This window comes from Bubalus kerabau, chromosome 14 (assembly GCF_029407905.1).
Source record: "Bubalus kerabau isolate K-KA32 ecotype Philippines breed swamp buffalo chromosome 14, PCC_UOA_SB_1v2, whole genome shotgun sequence".
Lineage (NCBI taxonomy): Eukaryota > Metazoa > Chordata > Mammalia > Artiodactyla > Bovidae > Bubalus > Bubalus kerabau.
Window position 1 is genome coordinate 54293555 of NC_073637.1, and position 19073 is coordinate 54312627.

The 19073-nt window shown below is 33.2% G+C and overlaps 1 protein-coding gene across 3 annotated transcripts in view; it reads left to right on the forward strand.

The window, feature by feature from the left end:
* Positions 1 to 19073, forward strand: part of CSMD3 (CUB and Sushi multiple domains 3) — a 1475959-nt gene that overhangs the window by 1259625 nt on the left and 197261 nt on the right. For 2 of the 3 annotated variants that reach the window (XM_055546406.1, XM_055546407.1), the window contains 3 exons: positions 16048 to 16161; positions 16659 to 16754; positions 18324 to 18527. In XM_055546406.1, coding sequence (XP_055402381.1) covers positions 16048 to 16161; positions 16659 to 16754; positions 18324 to 18527 — 414 coding nt within the window. The remainder of the gene's footprint in view (positions 1 to 16047; positions 16162 to 16658; positions 16755 to 18323; positions 18528 to 19073) is intronic. The other variant, XM_055546408.1, reaches the window with a different exon arrangement.

Below are 19073 nucleotides of genomic sequence, written 5' to 3' on the forward strand. Positions count from 1 at the left end.
ACAATCCAAAATACATTTTGCACACAGCTTATTTTAAAAGCTAAATGCTTTACACACTTATATGAATGCATTTTACCCTTATTAAAAAAATGAACTTCTTTTATACTGTAATATCAGATATTTCCATTGGAATTGTAGCTTGATAAGAAATTTAGAATGTTTAGAATGATTGTCCACTTCACAGCTTCTGACATATCTAAACAGAAGAAACTTGAATACTTTATCACACAGTACTTCAAGGGCTTTCACCCTCTAACAGCCAGTGAGGGAAAAAGATAAAAATCTGATGAAAATAAGGCAGAACAAGTAATAATCATGCTCAGGATACTACCTATCTCCATATCCAATTTGAAAATACTACACTTCAGTATAAACACTTTGCTGTTTCCCACTTCTCCATCTTAGTGATCAACATGGACATGCCTTTGAGTAGAATGCTACAGGCATAAAAGATTAAGTGGTGTTTTCCATGCAGGTTTATAAATTAAATTATTCAAATCTAAAAACTTTAACCTCTCTTGTCCCAGTAAAGACCCAAACCCTATTGGGATATGATTCTTGATATTCTAACTGGAGCTTAGAATGCATTTTCCTACAAGGTTGGTATTCAAATCATTCAGTCTCTCTGTATTTCAGCTTTCTCAGTGAAACAAAGAACTGAGTGAGAAGATCACAGAGTCACTTGTACAGTTAAAATGCTCTATAATTTTCATGAATATTGATTTGTCATATTGATCTTGATAGTTAATCATTTTTACATTATTTGCATCAGAATGTGCATTTTAAAATATTAACAACCTACTAGCAACATGTTTCCGGAGAAGGCAATGGCACCCCACTCCAGTACTCTTGCCTGGAAAATCCCATGGGCGGAGGAGCCTGGTAGGCTGCAGTCCATGGGGTCGCTAAGAGTCAGACACAACTGAGTGACTTCACTTTCACTTTTCACTTTCATGCATTGGAGAAGGAAATGGCAACCCACTCCAGTGTTCTTGCCTGGAGAATCCCAGGGACGGGGGAGCCTGGCGGGCTGCCGTCTATGGGGTTGCACAGAGTTGGACACGACTGAAGCGACTTAGCAGCAGCAGCAGTGATATGTTTCAGACACAATCTATGCCTAAGTTGTAGATTGGGCCAATGTGAGATTAGAGAGAGTTATTAAGCACCGCTGGTATTTATTAAATCATCACTAATTTTCCATAAGGTCTAGTTCTTTGTTTTTTGTTTTTTGTTTTTTTTTTTTCATCTTTAATGTATAAAGTTTATTTAAAATAATTAAACATGAAAAAATAAACACATCAAAAGGAAAATGAGAATTTAAAATGCATATCCAAAAAACTGAAATAAAAATCATAAATAAATGTATAAATAAATCTTAAATATCATTAATATCAAAATAATTTTAAACTGAATAAAATTAAAACAAACTTAACAAACGTTAAAACGAACAATCATGTCACTTTTAACTAGCACCTGTACTGCTAATAGAAATATAAAGCAGTACACTGGAAGGTAATTTCATGATGTGTATCAAAGCCTTAATAAAGTCCATGCCCTAGCAATTTTACTTGTAGGAATTTATTCTAAGTAAATATATAAACATATACAAGCTAACTATGGAAAAGTACTGCTCATAGAAAAGTACATAAAACAAAATGTGAAAATGGTTTAAAAGTCCATTATTTTGAAGATGCTAAGCAGGAAAACAATCTATCTCTTCAATAGGATTTAATACAGAAATTAAGAAAAATGAGACAATGCCTTGTACATCTATTAGAAAAATATGAACACACATTAAATAAATGTGATCCAATTTTGTTAAAGAAACGATTACTATTACATAGGGTCAATAATCATTGAGGCACATTCTGTGTTCTAGCTACTATTATAAAAGGTAGTGAGCAAGTGTTAAAGAAACTTATATTTATAAACTTTTTTATAAACTTTCTAATGGAAAGAGAATAAATAAACAAGGATATAAATAGAATGTTCAGTTCAGTTCAGTTGCTCAGTCATGTCTGACTCTTTGTGACCCCATGGACAGCAGCATGCCAGGCTTCCTTGTCCATCCAGCACCAACTCCCAGAGCTTGCTCAAATTCATGTCAGTCGAGTCGGTGATGCCATCCATCTTTGTTAGTTCTTTGTTAATGAAAGGTCATTTCTCAAAAATTGGCTTTTATTACTTCAATGGAGAATTGGTTTGTTTTAACATAGAATGTCTACCAGTTTTCTTCCGTCAGTTCAGTCACTCAGGTATGGCCAGCTCTTTGCAACCCCATGCTGTTGCGGTCGTAGCACACCATGCTTCCCTGTCCATCACCAACTCCCAGAGATTGCTTCAATTCATGTCCATCGAGTTGGTGATGTCATCCATCCATCTCATCCTCTGTCGTCCACTTCTCCTCCTGCCTTCAATCTTTTCCAGCATCAGGGTCTTTTCCAGTGAGTCGGTTCTTTGCATAAGGTAGCCAAAGTACTAGAGCTTCAGCTTCGGCATCAGTCATTCCAATGAATATTCAGAACTGATTTCCTTTAGGATTGACTGGTTGGAGCTCAGTTTTCTTAAAAGGAAGTAAATTGATCTATATATACAGAAGTTTTGTATCAAACAGAACAGACACAAACACCAATAGACTCATTGCTTAGTGTAGTATTTTTATATAGTAAACAATAGCTATAGTTATATAGCTATAGCTAATAGCTATAGTTATTATTTTCTAAAATTAATTATTATTTACTATCATAACTATAGTTTTCATTTACTATAACTAATAACTATTTACTATAAATAATAATATACTAAATAATAACTAACTTAAAAGATATATGAATGAAATTTTATATGAATATTAAATGCTTTTGGTAATGATAATAATGATAATGATGTTGCCAATAACATGTGAGGAGGGCAGCAATAGGATGGTAAAGATACTAAGAGAGCAGGAGTGAGTGAGATTTCTTACTTCAGTTGTATTTAGAAGAGTAGCCCTTTCCAGAATACATTAAAATGTTATTTTTTTTCTTACTATCTGGAAAAAATAGTTTGAGATTGTTTCTGAAAAGAAAAAAAAATAACTATAGAAGAAAAGTCTTTTGGGGAACTGAAACAATAAATAAGACCATTTCTCCACTAGTACAGCTCTTTGTGTTTCTTGAACAATGCATGTTAGGTAGATTTATTTCTATAATTCTGCAATGCTCCATTATATGTGTATATATTCGCTGTAGAAGTTTAAGGGACTAAAAAGATATTCATATAATCTGATGATTTGGACTAAATCACATATAAATTCTCTTTTAAAACTGATATTCTATCATTCTTCTTTGTTTCCATTATTCAGTTCAGTTCAGTTCAGTCCCTCAGTCACGTCTGACTCTTCGCGACCCCATGAACTGCAGTACGTCAGGCCTCCTTGTCCATCACCAACTGCCAGAGTCCACCCAAACCCATGTCCATTGAGTTCGGTGATGCCATTCAACCATCTCATCCTCTGTCGTCCCCTTCTCCTCCTGCCCTCAATCTTTCCCAGCGTCAGGGTCTTTTCAAATAAGTCAGCTCTTCCCATCAGGTGGCCAAAGTATTGAAGTTGTTTCCATTATTATGACTACTATTAGCTGCTGAGGATCACATTTGACAAAGTTTAGAAAAAATGAGTGGTTAATTTCCCTTATTTATAAAGCAATATATTGACTTTAAATTTTGAAAGAAGAGATTTAAAGGTCACAAGTTATGATGTACATTTTTGTATGTTTGTGTTAATGTTATTGTGTGTATTAAGCACCTTCTGGGCAATATGCTTTACATATCAATTTTCACAACAGTCCTTTGGAGTGGATATTATTTTGCAGAATAGGAAAAAGATTCGAAAAGGTTTAGTAATTTGGTTAAGGTCACACAATAGTAAATAGCAAAGCTGGTCAAATCTAGGTTTACAAGACACAAAGCTCAAGGTCTTTATGACTAATATTTTATTTTGTAATTTGAGTACAAAGGAACTTATTAGATTCTGCTACTCTTTGAAATCTGTCCCTAAAAAGTATTGAGTCTACAGAACATAAAACTTATTTATTAAGAAAACATTTATATAAATTATATAAGTGATATATATTTTAAGACAATAGAAGTTTACTCCTCTATTTATTGATGATACTAAATAATTGGCCATTTAGGACAAATGCATTTATATTAATATACTATAAAATGCCTTCTCTATTTTTCTCAAAAAATTCCTAAAAAGTAATTATTTTTTCTTTTTAGTTCAGAATCTTTATCATGAATCTTAATCGTCAGGTTTTGTTGTAGTAGGGTTTCCTCAATGACTTTTGGGGCTCCTGTTCACTGGTAAACTCCAGATTCTAAAGGGTAATGATTAAGACAGGATCAAGACAGATTTGTATTCAGTGGATTCTAATCTTAGCTCCTCCTCTTGCTGGCTTTGTATTTTTTGATAGTTGTCTTACCTTATTTAAGCATCCATTTTTTCCATATTAATAATGGAGATAATAGGTGCTAACTTAAAAGCTGTTTTGAATATCAGTCTACCTGATATCTATAAAGAACTTAGCACAGATCTTTACATACAGTAAGAATTCAACAACAGTTACCAGGTTAATATTATACTGTTTGCTTTTCTTAAATATAATGTCTGTTCAGTTGGTAAATAAATGAGTATATCAGACATTCTATTTTCTAAATTTCTAGCACTAGCAAATTCTCTTCCTTTAATTGGACATTTCTAATGGGCTCTGGTCCAGGAAAATAAATCTTAGCACATGGTAAGATTCTATCTATTTTAGGAGTAAATACACTTGGATATCCCTGTGATGAATATGTACAAGCATGACTCTCAAGACGGTAAAGCAAGAGTCCAAATTAAAAAAAAGATTATTAGTGATGAGTTTTTGGAAAAACTGAGAAACTCCTTTAAAATGTTATTTAATGATGTATGCCCCCAATTTATCATTCTAAAAGATGAAAATTCTGTGAATTAAAGATATCTTAAGCAGTGGAACTTAGGGAATTCAGGTGTTCAGGGTGCTCTGCCTGCAGAAAAAGCGTGGCACATGTAGGAGGCAATATGCAGAATATGGTTAAAGAATTCATTAAAGGAAAGAATTTGAACCCAGGCTTAATGGTGGATTCTTTGTGAAAGTTCCTGATATAAAACAGAAAAAGCTTCTCTGTTTGAAATAGGACTTAGGTTGGTCAAAAACTATGTCCACGCATCAGCCCTCTTACCTCTAGAGCTGTCCTCTAAACAGAGAAAGCTGCTTGCTTTAGCAATTTCGTACAATTAAAAACTCTCAGCAAAAACTAGATGACAGTAAAATTTTAATCAATTGAGTTTTGTCCTATTTTTATTCCCCCTGCCTCCAAAAAAATCCATATTTTCCCATAAATACATGGCAATAAAATTAAGATAGAGGTCAGCTGACTCATTGGACAAGTCCCTAATGCTGGGAAAGATTGAGGGCATAAGGAGAAGAGGACATCAGAGGATGAGATGGCAGATGGCATCACCGATGCAATGGACAAGAACTTGGGCAAACTTCGGGAGATGGTGAGGGACAAGGGAGGCCTGCATGCTGTAGTCCATGGGGGTCGCAAAAAGTTGGACATGACTGGGCAACTAAACAATAACAACAACAGAGATTTTTTACATTAAAAGACTTTAGTGACATATCAACCAAAGGAAATCTATAAATTTTGTTTGGATCCTGATGTGACGAATGTAACTATAAGAGTAGTTTGTTTGTTTGTTTTTTTCTTTTCTCTCATCCTCCCTTTGGAGAAAATTGGGGAAATGGAATTAAGAAATTGTTATTAGGTAATAGAGATTATTTCTATTTTTGTTAGATATAGTAATTACATTGTTTATTTAAGGTTATCTGTTAACAATAAATACTGAAGTTTTCATAGAAAAAGTTATGGTGTCAGATGTTGTTTTAAAGTATTCTCAGTTTGGACATACAAGACAAGGGGTAAAAGAAAGCAAATGAAACAAAATTGGCATGTGGATTAGTGTTGAAACAGATGATGAGTTTGTGCATGCTAAGTTGCTTCAGTCATGTCTGACTCTGTGTGACTCTATGGACTGTAGCCTGCCAGGATCCTCTGTCCATGGGATTCTCTAGCCAAGAATACTGGAGTGGGTTGCCATTTTCTTTGTTTATTTTGCTAATCTCTCTACTTTGTATATGTTTGGAACTTCACATAGGAAAAAGTAATTCCGCAAATTTATAGTCTATGTGAGAATATTTTCATGACCTAAATCTCTCTAGCGTAGTTGGATTTGGCAGACATAATCTGCCAAATGTGTAGAAAAATATCTTAAGGTTAATTAAAGAAAAACACTAATCCAAATTGAAACTGAGGTAAAAGGAAGTGTTAATAGAGTTTTCCAACACTTGAGACTTTTAATTTTGCTTTTCTGTTTTAATACTTTTAAACATACAGTAAGATTGCTTATTGTGTTTTTCTAGATTTCATTGCTTCTTAAGCATCAAATTAATTTTCAGCTAATGGGAATTGTTACAAGTGCAGAATTGAAAATAAGCTACTGGCTTGTAGTTGAATGGTTATTTGTTCCTGGAACAATTAAATAAAATTGAACTATATTTGTTACAAGAGTGTTTTTTACAATGCCTATATATTTAAAATATGTCAAATAGGCAGTTTTGAAATTTTGTTTGTAAGCAAATGGCCACATTATAGACAGAAAACTAGCTTTAAAGAAACCTGAAATAGATATTACAGATTATTCAGTAAAACTCGTTTATGAGTTGACAGAGTATCACACAAGAAATTGCTACAGGAAAATAAAGTAGGGCTTCATTTACAGTTATGAGTTAGAAGCAGGACTATATTTCTGCACCTTGTAACTACTAGATAATTGGGTGCTATGGTGAAGCAATGAATTTCTCTTTTAAATGACATTTTATTTCCTAATTATTACAAAATAACAATAATAAGATTTCTTATATTTATTTTCAGAGCCAGAATGATTTCATTGTTCTCTGTGAGCTGATAACCTAGAACTTAGAAATTGTTTGCTCTAGTTTGAGCAAATTCAGGAAGATAGGGAAGGACAGGGAAGCCTGGCATACTACACTCCATGGTGTTGCAAAGTGTCGGACACAATGAGTGACTGAGTAGCAAAGGCAGGATTGGTCCCAACATCTAGGATGGAGTCAAGCTTCTGTGTGGATATTTCAATAGCCCCTAGATAATTGGTATATCGTTCCCTTGACTCACCTTAACTAAAATACTGTATTCATATAAAGTGCCTCATTGTGAGTTCAGTTTAATAGTATTATACAATTAAAAACAAAAATAGTATGTGGAATCTCACTGATATGTGAAAATGTTAAACTTTCCAAAATAATGATGAGACTCTCACTTATTACGTCAATTAATGCAACTTCTACCAAACGTTTCTAGTGATAGATGATGTTCTAGAAATAAGTACCACACTGATTTTATTTGGCACTGATTTTAAAAGTTCTGCTTTTTGGTACTTTTGAAAGTAAATTGTCATATATTTAACATATCTATATACATATATATTTTTTTTAATAAAATTGAAGTTTTAATTGGATACCTTGTACTTAATCTTTAAGTGAGACAGCTTTTGAAATCATGTTTCAAGTAGTAGTATAATGATCCCCAAAATGCAACCCTGAAGCCATTTACACAAGTCATTTCACAGCCAGAGCATAGAGAGCAACGAGTTCTGTGTGTGTGCATGCGTGTGTGTATGCTCAGTTGTGACCAACTCTTCGTGACCCATAGACTAAGAGTTTTTTACATGTTATTAATTTTAAAAGGAAGTCTTTTGCATGCATGGATATTTCTACACTAGTATTTTGAAATATTCATATAAGATGAAAGTATGAGACAAAATTCATATAAAGCTAGACAAACTTTTTGATACCTTATGTCACCAAAAGTTATTTTTTATGCTTTTGTACATAATCAAGTCCATTTCTAAACACATCTTTGGTTCGAATCTTCTTAATTTCTGTCCTGTCCATAGTGTGGGCGTACGTGTGTGTTTCCTTCTGTGCTGTTTTGATGACTAAAGTGCAAGCTGAGCAAACGAGAGGGTGAATTATTAAAAATTCGTAATGAAGTGACCAATCAGCTGAGTGCCTAATATTATCAAAATGAATTTTAGAATACAAAAAAAATGTGTAGATTTTGCTAAAAAAGTACCAGGCATATTGAGAATCATGCTGAGGTCTAATAGGAATTTGTATGTTTCTTATGTTTCTATTCTTTTCTCCACCCAGACTCCCTTCTGTGTGAAACTATTTCTTTTGTGATGGAATTTCAATGCCTTTGAAATAAAATGGCATGGACTTAAGGTGAATGGAGTAAACAAAACAAAAGATGAATGCTCTCACCTCGCAGCCCTTTTCTTAGCCCTTACAGAAAGCTGCTAATTACATTTTCATATTTCACCCAAAAGTATAGAATGCAAAATCAAGTAGTTAGAGAAGTAATAGCCATATTGAATTCAAAAGACAAATGAACCTTGATTTAAATAGCTGTAATATTCTTCTGACTCAATCAGTTATATCAGTTCTATCATTCATTCTAAATATGCATGTATGGAAAACAGAATTAGAAAAGATATTATATTTAACATCAAAGGTCAATTAAATTTTGCCTGTCAGTAAACTTTTTGATTGAATTAGTAGCAATATATTAGAAAAAAAACTGAGTGATTAGTAACAGTAACATATTTACCACTATATTTCAGGCATTGTTCAGTCTGTTTTACAAGTATCGATTTATGTAATATTCACATCCTATGAATTTAGGAACTTGTATTCCTATTTTACAGATGATGATGCAATTGAGGCATGAAAAGGTGAAGTGACTTCTTTGTGTGGCTCGTCCTAGATTCAATCCTTGCGAGTCTGATTCCAGAACCAGAATCCCTAACTCTTCATTAGACAGTTTACTGAAATGCCCTAATTGAGGCATTTCAGACTAGTAGATTGCTTATTTGAAAACATTAGTCCTTCTAAATCTGCTAAGCTGCAGATGCTGGTGGTCTTTAAGCAGCTTTATCCATTCTGTCAAGGAGCGAAGATACTGTGTCTTTTTAGTACCTTGGCATCATAATTAATAAGGCACTACCCATCTGACCACTAGAACTACCACTGCCAAGAAAGACCTACTAACCCACCTTCCTCTACCAAATTAGAACCCTTATACCTCAAAGCAAGTTTGAATTAGACCTGAATTTATCACAACCTCTTAGACATTTTAACTATTCACCACCTTTTCCTGAAGTGCTTAGATCAGCTCCCTTAGTCCTGGCTCAGTCTCACTCTGAGTTTTTCCCTTCTTACACTAGCAATACATTGGAGTGCTCTATGACTATTCCCTTCTGAGAGAATAACACATTTGACAGAACAAAATGAAACCCTTCTTTATTTGCATGAACTCAGTTTTCATTTTTTAACTCAATAACTCCAATCCTGATACTGAATAACAGTAACCATGTCCATGATTGTTTATTATCCTCATTTAAAGTTAATTAATTGCTAAATCAGTGAGTCTCTGTACAGTGTTATTTTCATGGCACAAAAATGAAAACTAACATCCAAGAGTTTCTGACTTGCTTAAACAATGGTGGGACATTTCAGTAATATTCCAGAGTAGAGTTTAGTGGGAAAAGGAGCTTTACCTTCTTTATTCCATTTTTTCTTATTTTAACAAATGTACACCCTTCTGGGCACTAATTATGTAGTGTGCTGTGTCACACACTAAACACTCACTGTACTGTTTTCCACAATGTTTTTAGAGAGACTGTTGGTCTGTGCAGAATACTCTAATAATTAAGCCATACAAAGGCTCAGAAGTTTCTCTCTGCCATCCCAATGAGGCCTCTGTCATTATTTATTGGCTTACATTTGAAATGGTTAAATTAAGTAGAGTAGACAAAGTCCTGAAAGTTAAATGAACATGATTAAAGGAATAAGGATTGGACAGAATTCGGTGAGAATAGAAAACAAATGCTCTTTGAAAGTTTGGTGACTACTTAAACTATGTAAACCTTCTCAGTAAATAGAACCCTGCTTGTCTGTCCTGGTTGAATATGATACTCTAAAAATTAAATGTCAAGTAAACGTTGTTTCATATACAAACAAGAGTAGAGAGACAAAATATCTGGTTTCCTTTTGAGTCTATTTGCTCATGGGAGAACAAATGAATGAACTTGAACAAAATTTTGAAGTTGAGGTAAGAATCCTAACCAACATCATCTAAGTTAGAGGTTTCCTCTATTTAAGTCATTTAAATGGACTATTTAAGTGATTTTTAAAAATCCAAATTATGAATTTCTTTAAAATGCAGTCTGGGACTCTGGTTCAAATGTTGCCCATTATAAGTTGCTAGTACAGGACTTGCTTTGAAGAATAGATTAAATGACTAGCATATCAATGATCTGTGTGGGAAGACATACCCAAAGTAACTTTGTTGGTTTATAATTAATTTAATTGGCTAATTTAACACCTTATCATATATCAATTAAAGATAAGGAGCCACCTAAATGACCACAAATATAATTAATGAGGCCTGAAAGGAGGGATCCTTTTTGCATCTCTCTGTCTTTAACCCCAGTGCTTAGTTCCTGGTACATCACAGAATATAATCAATAAATATTAGTCAAATTAATAAACTGTATTCTAGGATTAAAATATATGGAAATTAAGAGCTCAGAAATAGTTTCATGTGTAATAATAGGTTATTTGCATTGGCTTCTTTGTAGCTATATTTACATGTTTATTTCTGCCTTACTAAGCTTTCTTGTCTTCCTATATCTAGCTTGCAGTAATATATATAATATTATAAAAATGGATTTTTAACAAAAGAGTAAAAGATATTTTTTATCATTTATTATGAATAAAGAAGGAAAATTCCTTTAAATTGGTGTTTCCTTTAAGAAAATGCTTAGTGTTTATAACCTACTCTAATAGCTTGAGAGCAAAGTTCTTTTGATATCTACATTAAATCCCCAGAGATAGAGAAAGAAGAGCTTGGAGCTGAGATGCAAAGAATTCTGTTTTTCTGTCAGAAACTAAGAAAAAGAAGAGAGTTGCTAATCATTCCAGAATGCATAGTCAGCCCAGACTTTTGGGGTTAATTGTATCCTTAGGGGGGAAAAGTGGTCGTCTAGCTATCAGTTGAGGTATGAGATTCTAGACCAGTGTTAAAAAATATTTCTTTTTTGTTTTAATTTATTTATTTTAATTGGAGGCTATTTACTTTACAATATTATATTGGTTTTGCTATACTTCAACATGAATCTTCCATGGGTGTACACGTGTTCCCAATCCTGAACCCCACTCCCACCTCCCTCCCCATACCATCCTTCTGGGTCATCTCAGTGCACCAGCCCCAAGCATCCTGTATCCTGCATCGAACCTGGACTGGTGATTTGTTTCTTATATGATATTATACATGTTTCAATGCCATTCTCCCAAATCATCCCACCCTCTCCCTCTCCCACAGAGTCCAAAAGACTGTTCTATACATCTGTGTCTTTTTTGCTGTCTCGTATACAGGATTATCATTACCATCTTTCTAAATTCCATATATATGCGTTAGTATACTGTATTGGTTTGTTTGTTTTTTTCTGGCTTACTTCACTTTATATAATCGGCTCCAGTTTCATCCACCTCATTAGAACTGATTCAAATGTATTCTTTTTAATGGCTGCGTAATACTCCATTGTGTATATGTACCACAGCTTTCTTATCCATTCATCTGCTGATGGACATCTAGGTTGCTTCCATGTCCTGGCTATTATATACAGTGCTGCGATGAACATTGGGTACATGTGTCTCTTTTAATTCTAGTTTCCTCGGTGTGTATGCCCAGCAGTGGGATTGATGGGTCATAAGGCAGTTCTAGTTTCATTTTTTCAAGGAATCTCCACACTGTTCTCCATAGTGGCTGTACTAGTTTGCATTCCCACCAACAGTGTAAGAGGGTTCCCTTTTCTCCACACCCTTTCCAGCATTTATTGCTTGTAGACTTTTTAACAGCATAATCATGACTCCTATACAAGGCTAAAATAAACGTGTTATATTTTGTATTTAAGTCATTAATTAATGAGGGACCTAGTAAAATGTTACAACAGTTCAAGAAAGAATTCAAATACAAAAATAGATTGATGAATTGATAGAGAGACATTAATAGAATACTGGAATGAATTTACAAACTTGCAAAATTAGTCTCTCCATTGGATAATAATGGATTAAATATGGCAGAAAGTGAAGAGGAACTCAAAAGCCTCTTGATGAAAGTGAAAGAGGAGAGTGAAAAAGTTGGCTTAAAGCTCAACATTCAGAAAACTAAGATCATGGCATCCGGTCCCCTTACTTCATGGAAAATTGATGGGTAAACAGTGGAAACAGTGTCAGACTTTGCTTTTTTTGGGTTCCAAAATCACTGCAGATGGTGATTGCAGCCATGAAATTAAAAGACGCTTGCTCCTTGGAAGGAAAGTTATGACCAACCTGGACAACATATTGAAAAGCAGAGACATTACTTTGCCAACAAAGTCCATCTTTTCAAAGCTATGGTTTTTCCAGTGGTCATGTATGGATATGAGATTTGGACTTTGAAGAAAGCTGAGCGCCAAAGAATTGATGCTTTTAAACTGTGGTGTTGGAGAAGGCTCTTGAGAGTCCCTTGGACTGCAAGAAGATCCAACCAGTCCATTCTAAAGGAGATCAGTCCTGGGTGTTCATTGGAAGGACTGATGCTGAAGCTGAAACTCCAGTACTTTGGCCATCTCATATGAATAGTTGACTCATTGGAAAAGACCCTGATGCTGGGAGGGATTGGGGGCAGGAGGAGAAGGGGAGGACCCAGGATGAGATCGCTGGATGGCATCACTGACTCGATGGACATGAGTTTGGAGTTGGTGATAGACAGGGAGGCCTGGCGTGCTGCGATTCATGGGGTTGCAAAGAGTCAGACATAACTGAGCAACTGAACTGAACTTGCATTACACAATAGCCCCCATAAACACAGGTAACACATAATGATGTGCTAGAAAATGTCTTGTTTACCAAAAAACAACATCCAGTTACCTTTTGGCCCACCTTAAAATCTTTCACATTTTCCTTCCTACTTTAGTCTGAAATATGCAAAGGGTGAAGGAAGAAGGTGAAAGTGTTAGTTTCTCAGTCTTGTCCAACTCTTTGCCATCCTATAGACTGTAGCCTACCAGGCTGCTCTGTCCTTGGGATTCTCCAGGCAAGAATACTGAAGTGGGTTGCCATTTCCTTCCCCAAGGGAACTTTGTAACCCAGGAATCAAACCCAGGTCTCCCACATTGCCAGCAGATTCTTTACTACCTGACCCACCAGGGAAGCTGTTGCAAAGAGTACAGCTGGCTATTCAGAACATTTTAGAGTCAAAGGACCTACTGCTATCTGAACATATGAAAACTAAGTAAATTTAGATATTTAGAGGCTGAATAAGTAGGCAAACAGAGGGGAAGCCATTTAATTCTTGATACTTTTGACTGAGAAAGCAAGATTTGGTTCACAATTGTAATGCATCAGTTTAGTAAGCCAATAGTTAACCTGAGACCATGTAGGAATTCAGATCACTATGCAACTGCTCTTGAGTCTTCATATACAAAACACTTATTCAACATGTACCTTAAAATTTCACTTTCATATAATGATTCAGTACCCTCTCAAAGTTTTTGCCTAATAAAAACTTTATAATTTAAGATTTCTATTGACCGTATTACTGCAGAGTAAGGTTGCAGTTCAAGAGAAGTAGCTTACTGATTGCTTAATAAAGAAAGATTCAACACTCAACTCTCTCATCTCCTACCCAATCTCATCAGAGAATTACAATAACTACAGACTAATACCTCTCAAAAGAGTAATTTTCTTTACTTAATATGATGTAAATATGTCATATTACTATGTCATTAAAACCCATAGTCTCAACATACTCAATTTATAGATGACACAAAACTATAGTCTACTGTAAAGAAGTAATAATTGAGAATAAGAAGCTTACAAAGAGGAAAAAAGAGGGAGTATTTTTTTCCCTTTTTCCTTAGAAAAAGATCTTGGATCACTGTGTATGTTAGTTGTTTTATATGTTATTTGTAAATATAGTGGTTTTCTTGGAAATTTGGATTATTTGAGATATTTAGACGAGATCAGACCTGTTAGGGTAGCATGGCCATTGACTATTTGAGATATTTAGGAAGACAGAGCTATTTTGGAGACAGAGATAAAGGATGTTGCATTTTGACATTTTCCCCTAATGACTCCCCATAAACATACAGAGAAAGAATGTTATCTGCCAAGAGTCTTGTTGCACAATCTACTTGACTTAGCAAAGTTCTGATGATTAGACTACCTTGATTTTGATGGGGTAGGGGGTGGAGGGGCACTTGGAAAGACAGTGGCAACATCTGCATTTTAACAGAAACTTTTCAAGATACATTTGAAATTAGATCATCCAAACATCAATCTAAACAAATGCTAAAACAGAAAACAAAAACTTTCTTAATATTTTTAGGAGTATTTTTGAAATAGCTTTGGATTTGGTAGACCCAAATATGCATTTTTTAAAAAGATCTGAACTGAAATTTTTTCATAAGAGTTGTAAACCATTAAAATAATTGGCTACATGTATGTGATTTGATAGAAACATAAATTTGTTTCCATGACATTGAGATGGTGTTTTAAGGAGGATCACTTATGAAATTCAGCCCTCTACAGTTCAGGAATTATCCTAAGTAACAACACTCAATCTGTGCTTATTTTAGTTTACCCCACAAAGAACTGGACTGAGATCACCAGCTTATTTTAGCAAGCCAAAAACAAAGACTTGTAGCTTTGTTTACAGTATCATGTGTGTGGGTTCATATGCAAAACTCAGTATGTTTCAAATGAATAAACCTGTATTCATATGACCACTGTTGGATAACCATAACCTCGATTTAAGGGATAAAATATGAAGAACTTTATAAATATTTGTTCAATGTAAGTTTAATTACAATATATGATTTTGAATTTATAAAAGCTGCCTTGCTTTTACATTATTAAATGTTAAAAAAAACATACTCTTTTTAGACCCCTCAATTTTTCTATCCATGAAATGTTTTAAGTATGAATTTTATTACCTATTTCCCTTTTTTAAGACACAAAACACTAGTTGATTTCTTCTCTGTAACAGGTTCCTTCTTTTAAGTTATAGTTTGAGTAGTTTCAGCATGTAGAGTTAATATATTATTAAAGGAAAAGTACAAAATGAAGTAAAAAGGAGGCATATATAAAACTATTGGTAAGTGTGTCAGATCTGTACTTACCACGAACAAGCAATAATTTTGTAAAATTGTATATCTTAATTAAAATATCTTAATTGCCAAGAAATGATAAATAATATGTCCTTATTTTGGCAGAAGAAGAACAATAAATTTTTAGGGATCATTTTCAATTTAGAATGTGGATTAAACACTGTACCTTAGAAGTACCTTGCTATATTTTTCTAAACACTATTACTTATAATGGAATAGCATTTTAAAAGCAATCTAAACTGAATCCCCTAAACTAAAACTTTGTCTATCTCATCTAAAAGAGGAAAAAAAAATTAGAAAAAGAGAAGAGAGTCGCAAAGTGAAAGCAATCAAACTACCAATGGAAAAATTAAAAAGTAGTTATTATGCATTATTAATTACCAACCTTATGATTTCTGAGCTAAATTAAATGTTATACCCATTTAATTCAATTTAAAAGCAATCTTCTTAAAATTTTATTGCATTTAGGTCATGTTCATTACTTTTATGACCTGAAGTACATGTGTTAGGCATATCAACCAATTGGCACACATCCTCTTTTGAAGATAGAAAAAAAAAAAGATGACTATTATATTGTAATACTTTGTTCTCTCTCTCCTCCTCTTTCTATTTTTTTTGTTTGTTTGTTTTTTGTTTTCATTTTTGGATGATTGGTGATTTGTTTGCTTCTCCTGGTTCCTGTTGATCAGTGGTGTTTGGCCAGTTTGTATTTTTCCAGACATCACTCCACGATGTTGTTGAGGTGTATGATGGGCCAACTCAGCAATCTTCTCTGTTATCTTCCCTCTCAGGATCCCATTCAGGTATCCTTTACTAGAACTGCCATGCATCAGTTATTGATAAAAGACTGACTTTGATTGGTAATGTAGTGAAAGTTGAGATTTATATCATCCATATTAGAAATAAAGTAAACTGAACATAAAGTCATTACTTTTTTAAAAAAGAATAGAAAAGCAACAGTAATTCAGACTCTTGATAAAAATATAACCATTTTCTGGGATTGTAATCAAGTAAATATAGTATTTAGTCACTTTGTCCATGGTGTTTGATGTAATATTTAAAGATTCTTTACAAAATGAGGCAATATTATCAAAATGTAATAAAAGCCTTCCAGTAAAAAAAAGAAAAGCTTGCAATTGAAGCTGAACCCAAAATAATATATTGTCAGTGGTAGAATATATTAAAGTAATTTAATAGAGCATAGATTGATGTTTTCAAATGACAGTGTAAATTAGTATAATTTGTTAGGTTTACTGAATGAAATTATTTATGATATCTTAGTGTTTGTTTTGTTGAGTAGGAGAATCACTTCCACTGAGTTCAGGTAATCAGATCACAATTCGATTTACTTCAGTTGGACCAATAACAGCTAAGGGATTTCACTTTGTTTATCAAGGTAAGTGACCCTGTAGCATAGAAACACACTAAGGAATGTAATCAGTTTCCATGCTATGTTCAGAATTGTTGAATGATGAGAGCCTCATAACCATATAGGACAGATAAAAGTTGTGTGCTTTAAAAAAAAAATTGTTTTGCCTTTTCCCCTTCCCCATTATTAAAGCATTATTACTTTTACCAAAGTAAAAAAAAATCTATTGCTTCCATCATCATTCTCAAGCAAACTTCATGCTTTTCCTTGTTTTAACATACTGTTTTTAAAACATCTTTTTTTTTTTGACAATGCTTCACTCTACATATTCTATTTCCTTATAGTCTAGCACTCTAAGAATGTACAAACTTTTTGGGCTGATGTACTTAGACATGCCAAGGAAATCATTACTGCATTCTAAAATTGTAGTTTCTCATTCTCTTAGGAGAATTCAAACTTTCATGATTATTAAATATTTTTGTGCAATTCAAAATTAGTTTACATAGTTTTTCTGTCACTTATAATAGACAAACATCCACAGTATATAAAACTAAATTAAGAGCTATCATCTGAATATTTTGTTTGAATTATATATGATCAATGTAGTTATTCTCAAATGCATCTTGAACTTTATTCCAAATAAATTTATAAACACTTGTGATTTGATATTCTTATTAAACCCTCTTATTCTAATTATAATATTGGCTATAATATTACACTGTTTCATTCTTAATAATAGCCCCTCTGTAACAATGCGTGGTATTATAATTTTTAAAAGGCACTCTAACAAATGAAATTATTTTCACTCAAGTGACATAAGAGGAATCTATTTGGAATTCATCTTATCATTTTTTGGACTATTGTCAAACTCCTTAATCCCATCTGTATGTGTTTTAAAAAGAAAAAACATCCTGTTATCATTCTATCTTTAAAAAAGTCACAATTGAAGAACATACCTAAAAGGAATTTCAAATTTGATATTGTATGATTATTAAAATAAAGTTTCTATTGTTGTTAATCTGTCTGACTTCTATTCTGCTTAGCCTGAACATAGTTATTGTCTTCATCGATAACAAACATGTTTTGAACAACTAAGTTTATGAATATGTTGTGAAATTAATCAAGTGTTTTTGCTTTTTTAAAATCTGTGTTTTTAGGGAGCAAATAGTGTTAAAAAATTGACATTGCTTTACATAACCTGACATCTGCTTTTTGTATGCTTGGCATTCCAATTTAAATAGAAAAAAAATGTACCTGTTACTATTCCTTAAATTGAAATATCTTTGCTCATGCTACATTGTTATGTTGATAAAAGTATGGTAAAACAAAAAACAGAAAGTAACTGATATTGTTTAAAGAATCCAAAATAAAAATGTTTTTAAATAAAAAATCTTAATGACAATAGCAATATTTATTCATTTTGAATTTATTCATTTCATCATGTATGAAATTTTAAACTTGTATAAATATGTTCAAATTGTTAGCTAAAGTTTGAGTTAGTGAAGATTTCTTTGAAATCTGTTTGTATAGTCACATTTTGAAACCTGTATTTCTCTACCAAACATGAAATTAAAATCCACAATTATTTGTACGCAGCTGTTCCTAGAACAAGTTCCACACAATGCAGTTCTGTACCTGAACCAAGGTTTGGAAGAAGGATTGGCAATGAATTTGCAGTTGGTTCATTGGTTCTTTTTGAATGTAACCCAGGATATATTCTCCATGGATCCATTGCAATTAGGTGTGATACAGTGCCGAATTCTTTGGCCCAATGGAATGATTCCTTACCTACCTGTATTGGTAAGTTTATAAATTTGTATGCTTCGTGTTGTACGTATTGTATATCAAAATTAGTTATCTTACATCTGTAAATATTTAATACTTTATTTGTTATGATGTATCTAAGTATGGAAATTACAGTGGCTATTTGATGCATTGAGTGATGTAATCATGAAAATATACATACATATTTCCAATAACACAGAATTGGAATGCTATTAATATGGAATTATTAGACATCACCATCTTTTAAAATAAACACTTTTCATTTTTTTAATTTATGCAAAGATGTCTATGCCAATATATAAGGAATTTACTTATCTTTTAAAGATCACAGAGATTGATTTTTCTGCATATTTTTTATCAGCAAAGAAATTAGAAAATACACATTAATACATTTTTTTGTTTCCTTTTCTCTATTAGTTACATGCATACATGCTTAGTCACTTAAGTTATACTGACTCTTTGAGATCTCATGGACCATAGCCCACCAGGCTCCTCTGTCCAGGAAGCTCTCCAAGCAAGAACACTGGAGTGGGTTGCCATGCTCTCCTCCAGGAGATTTTC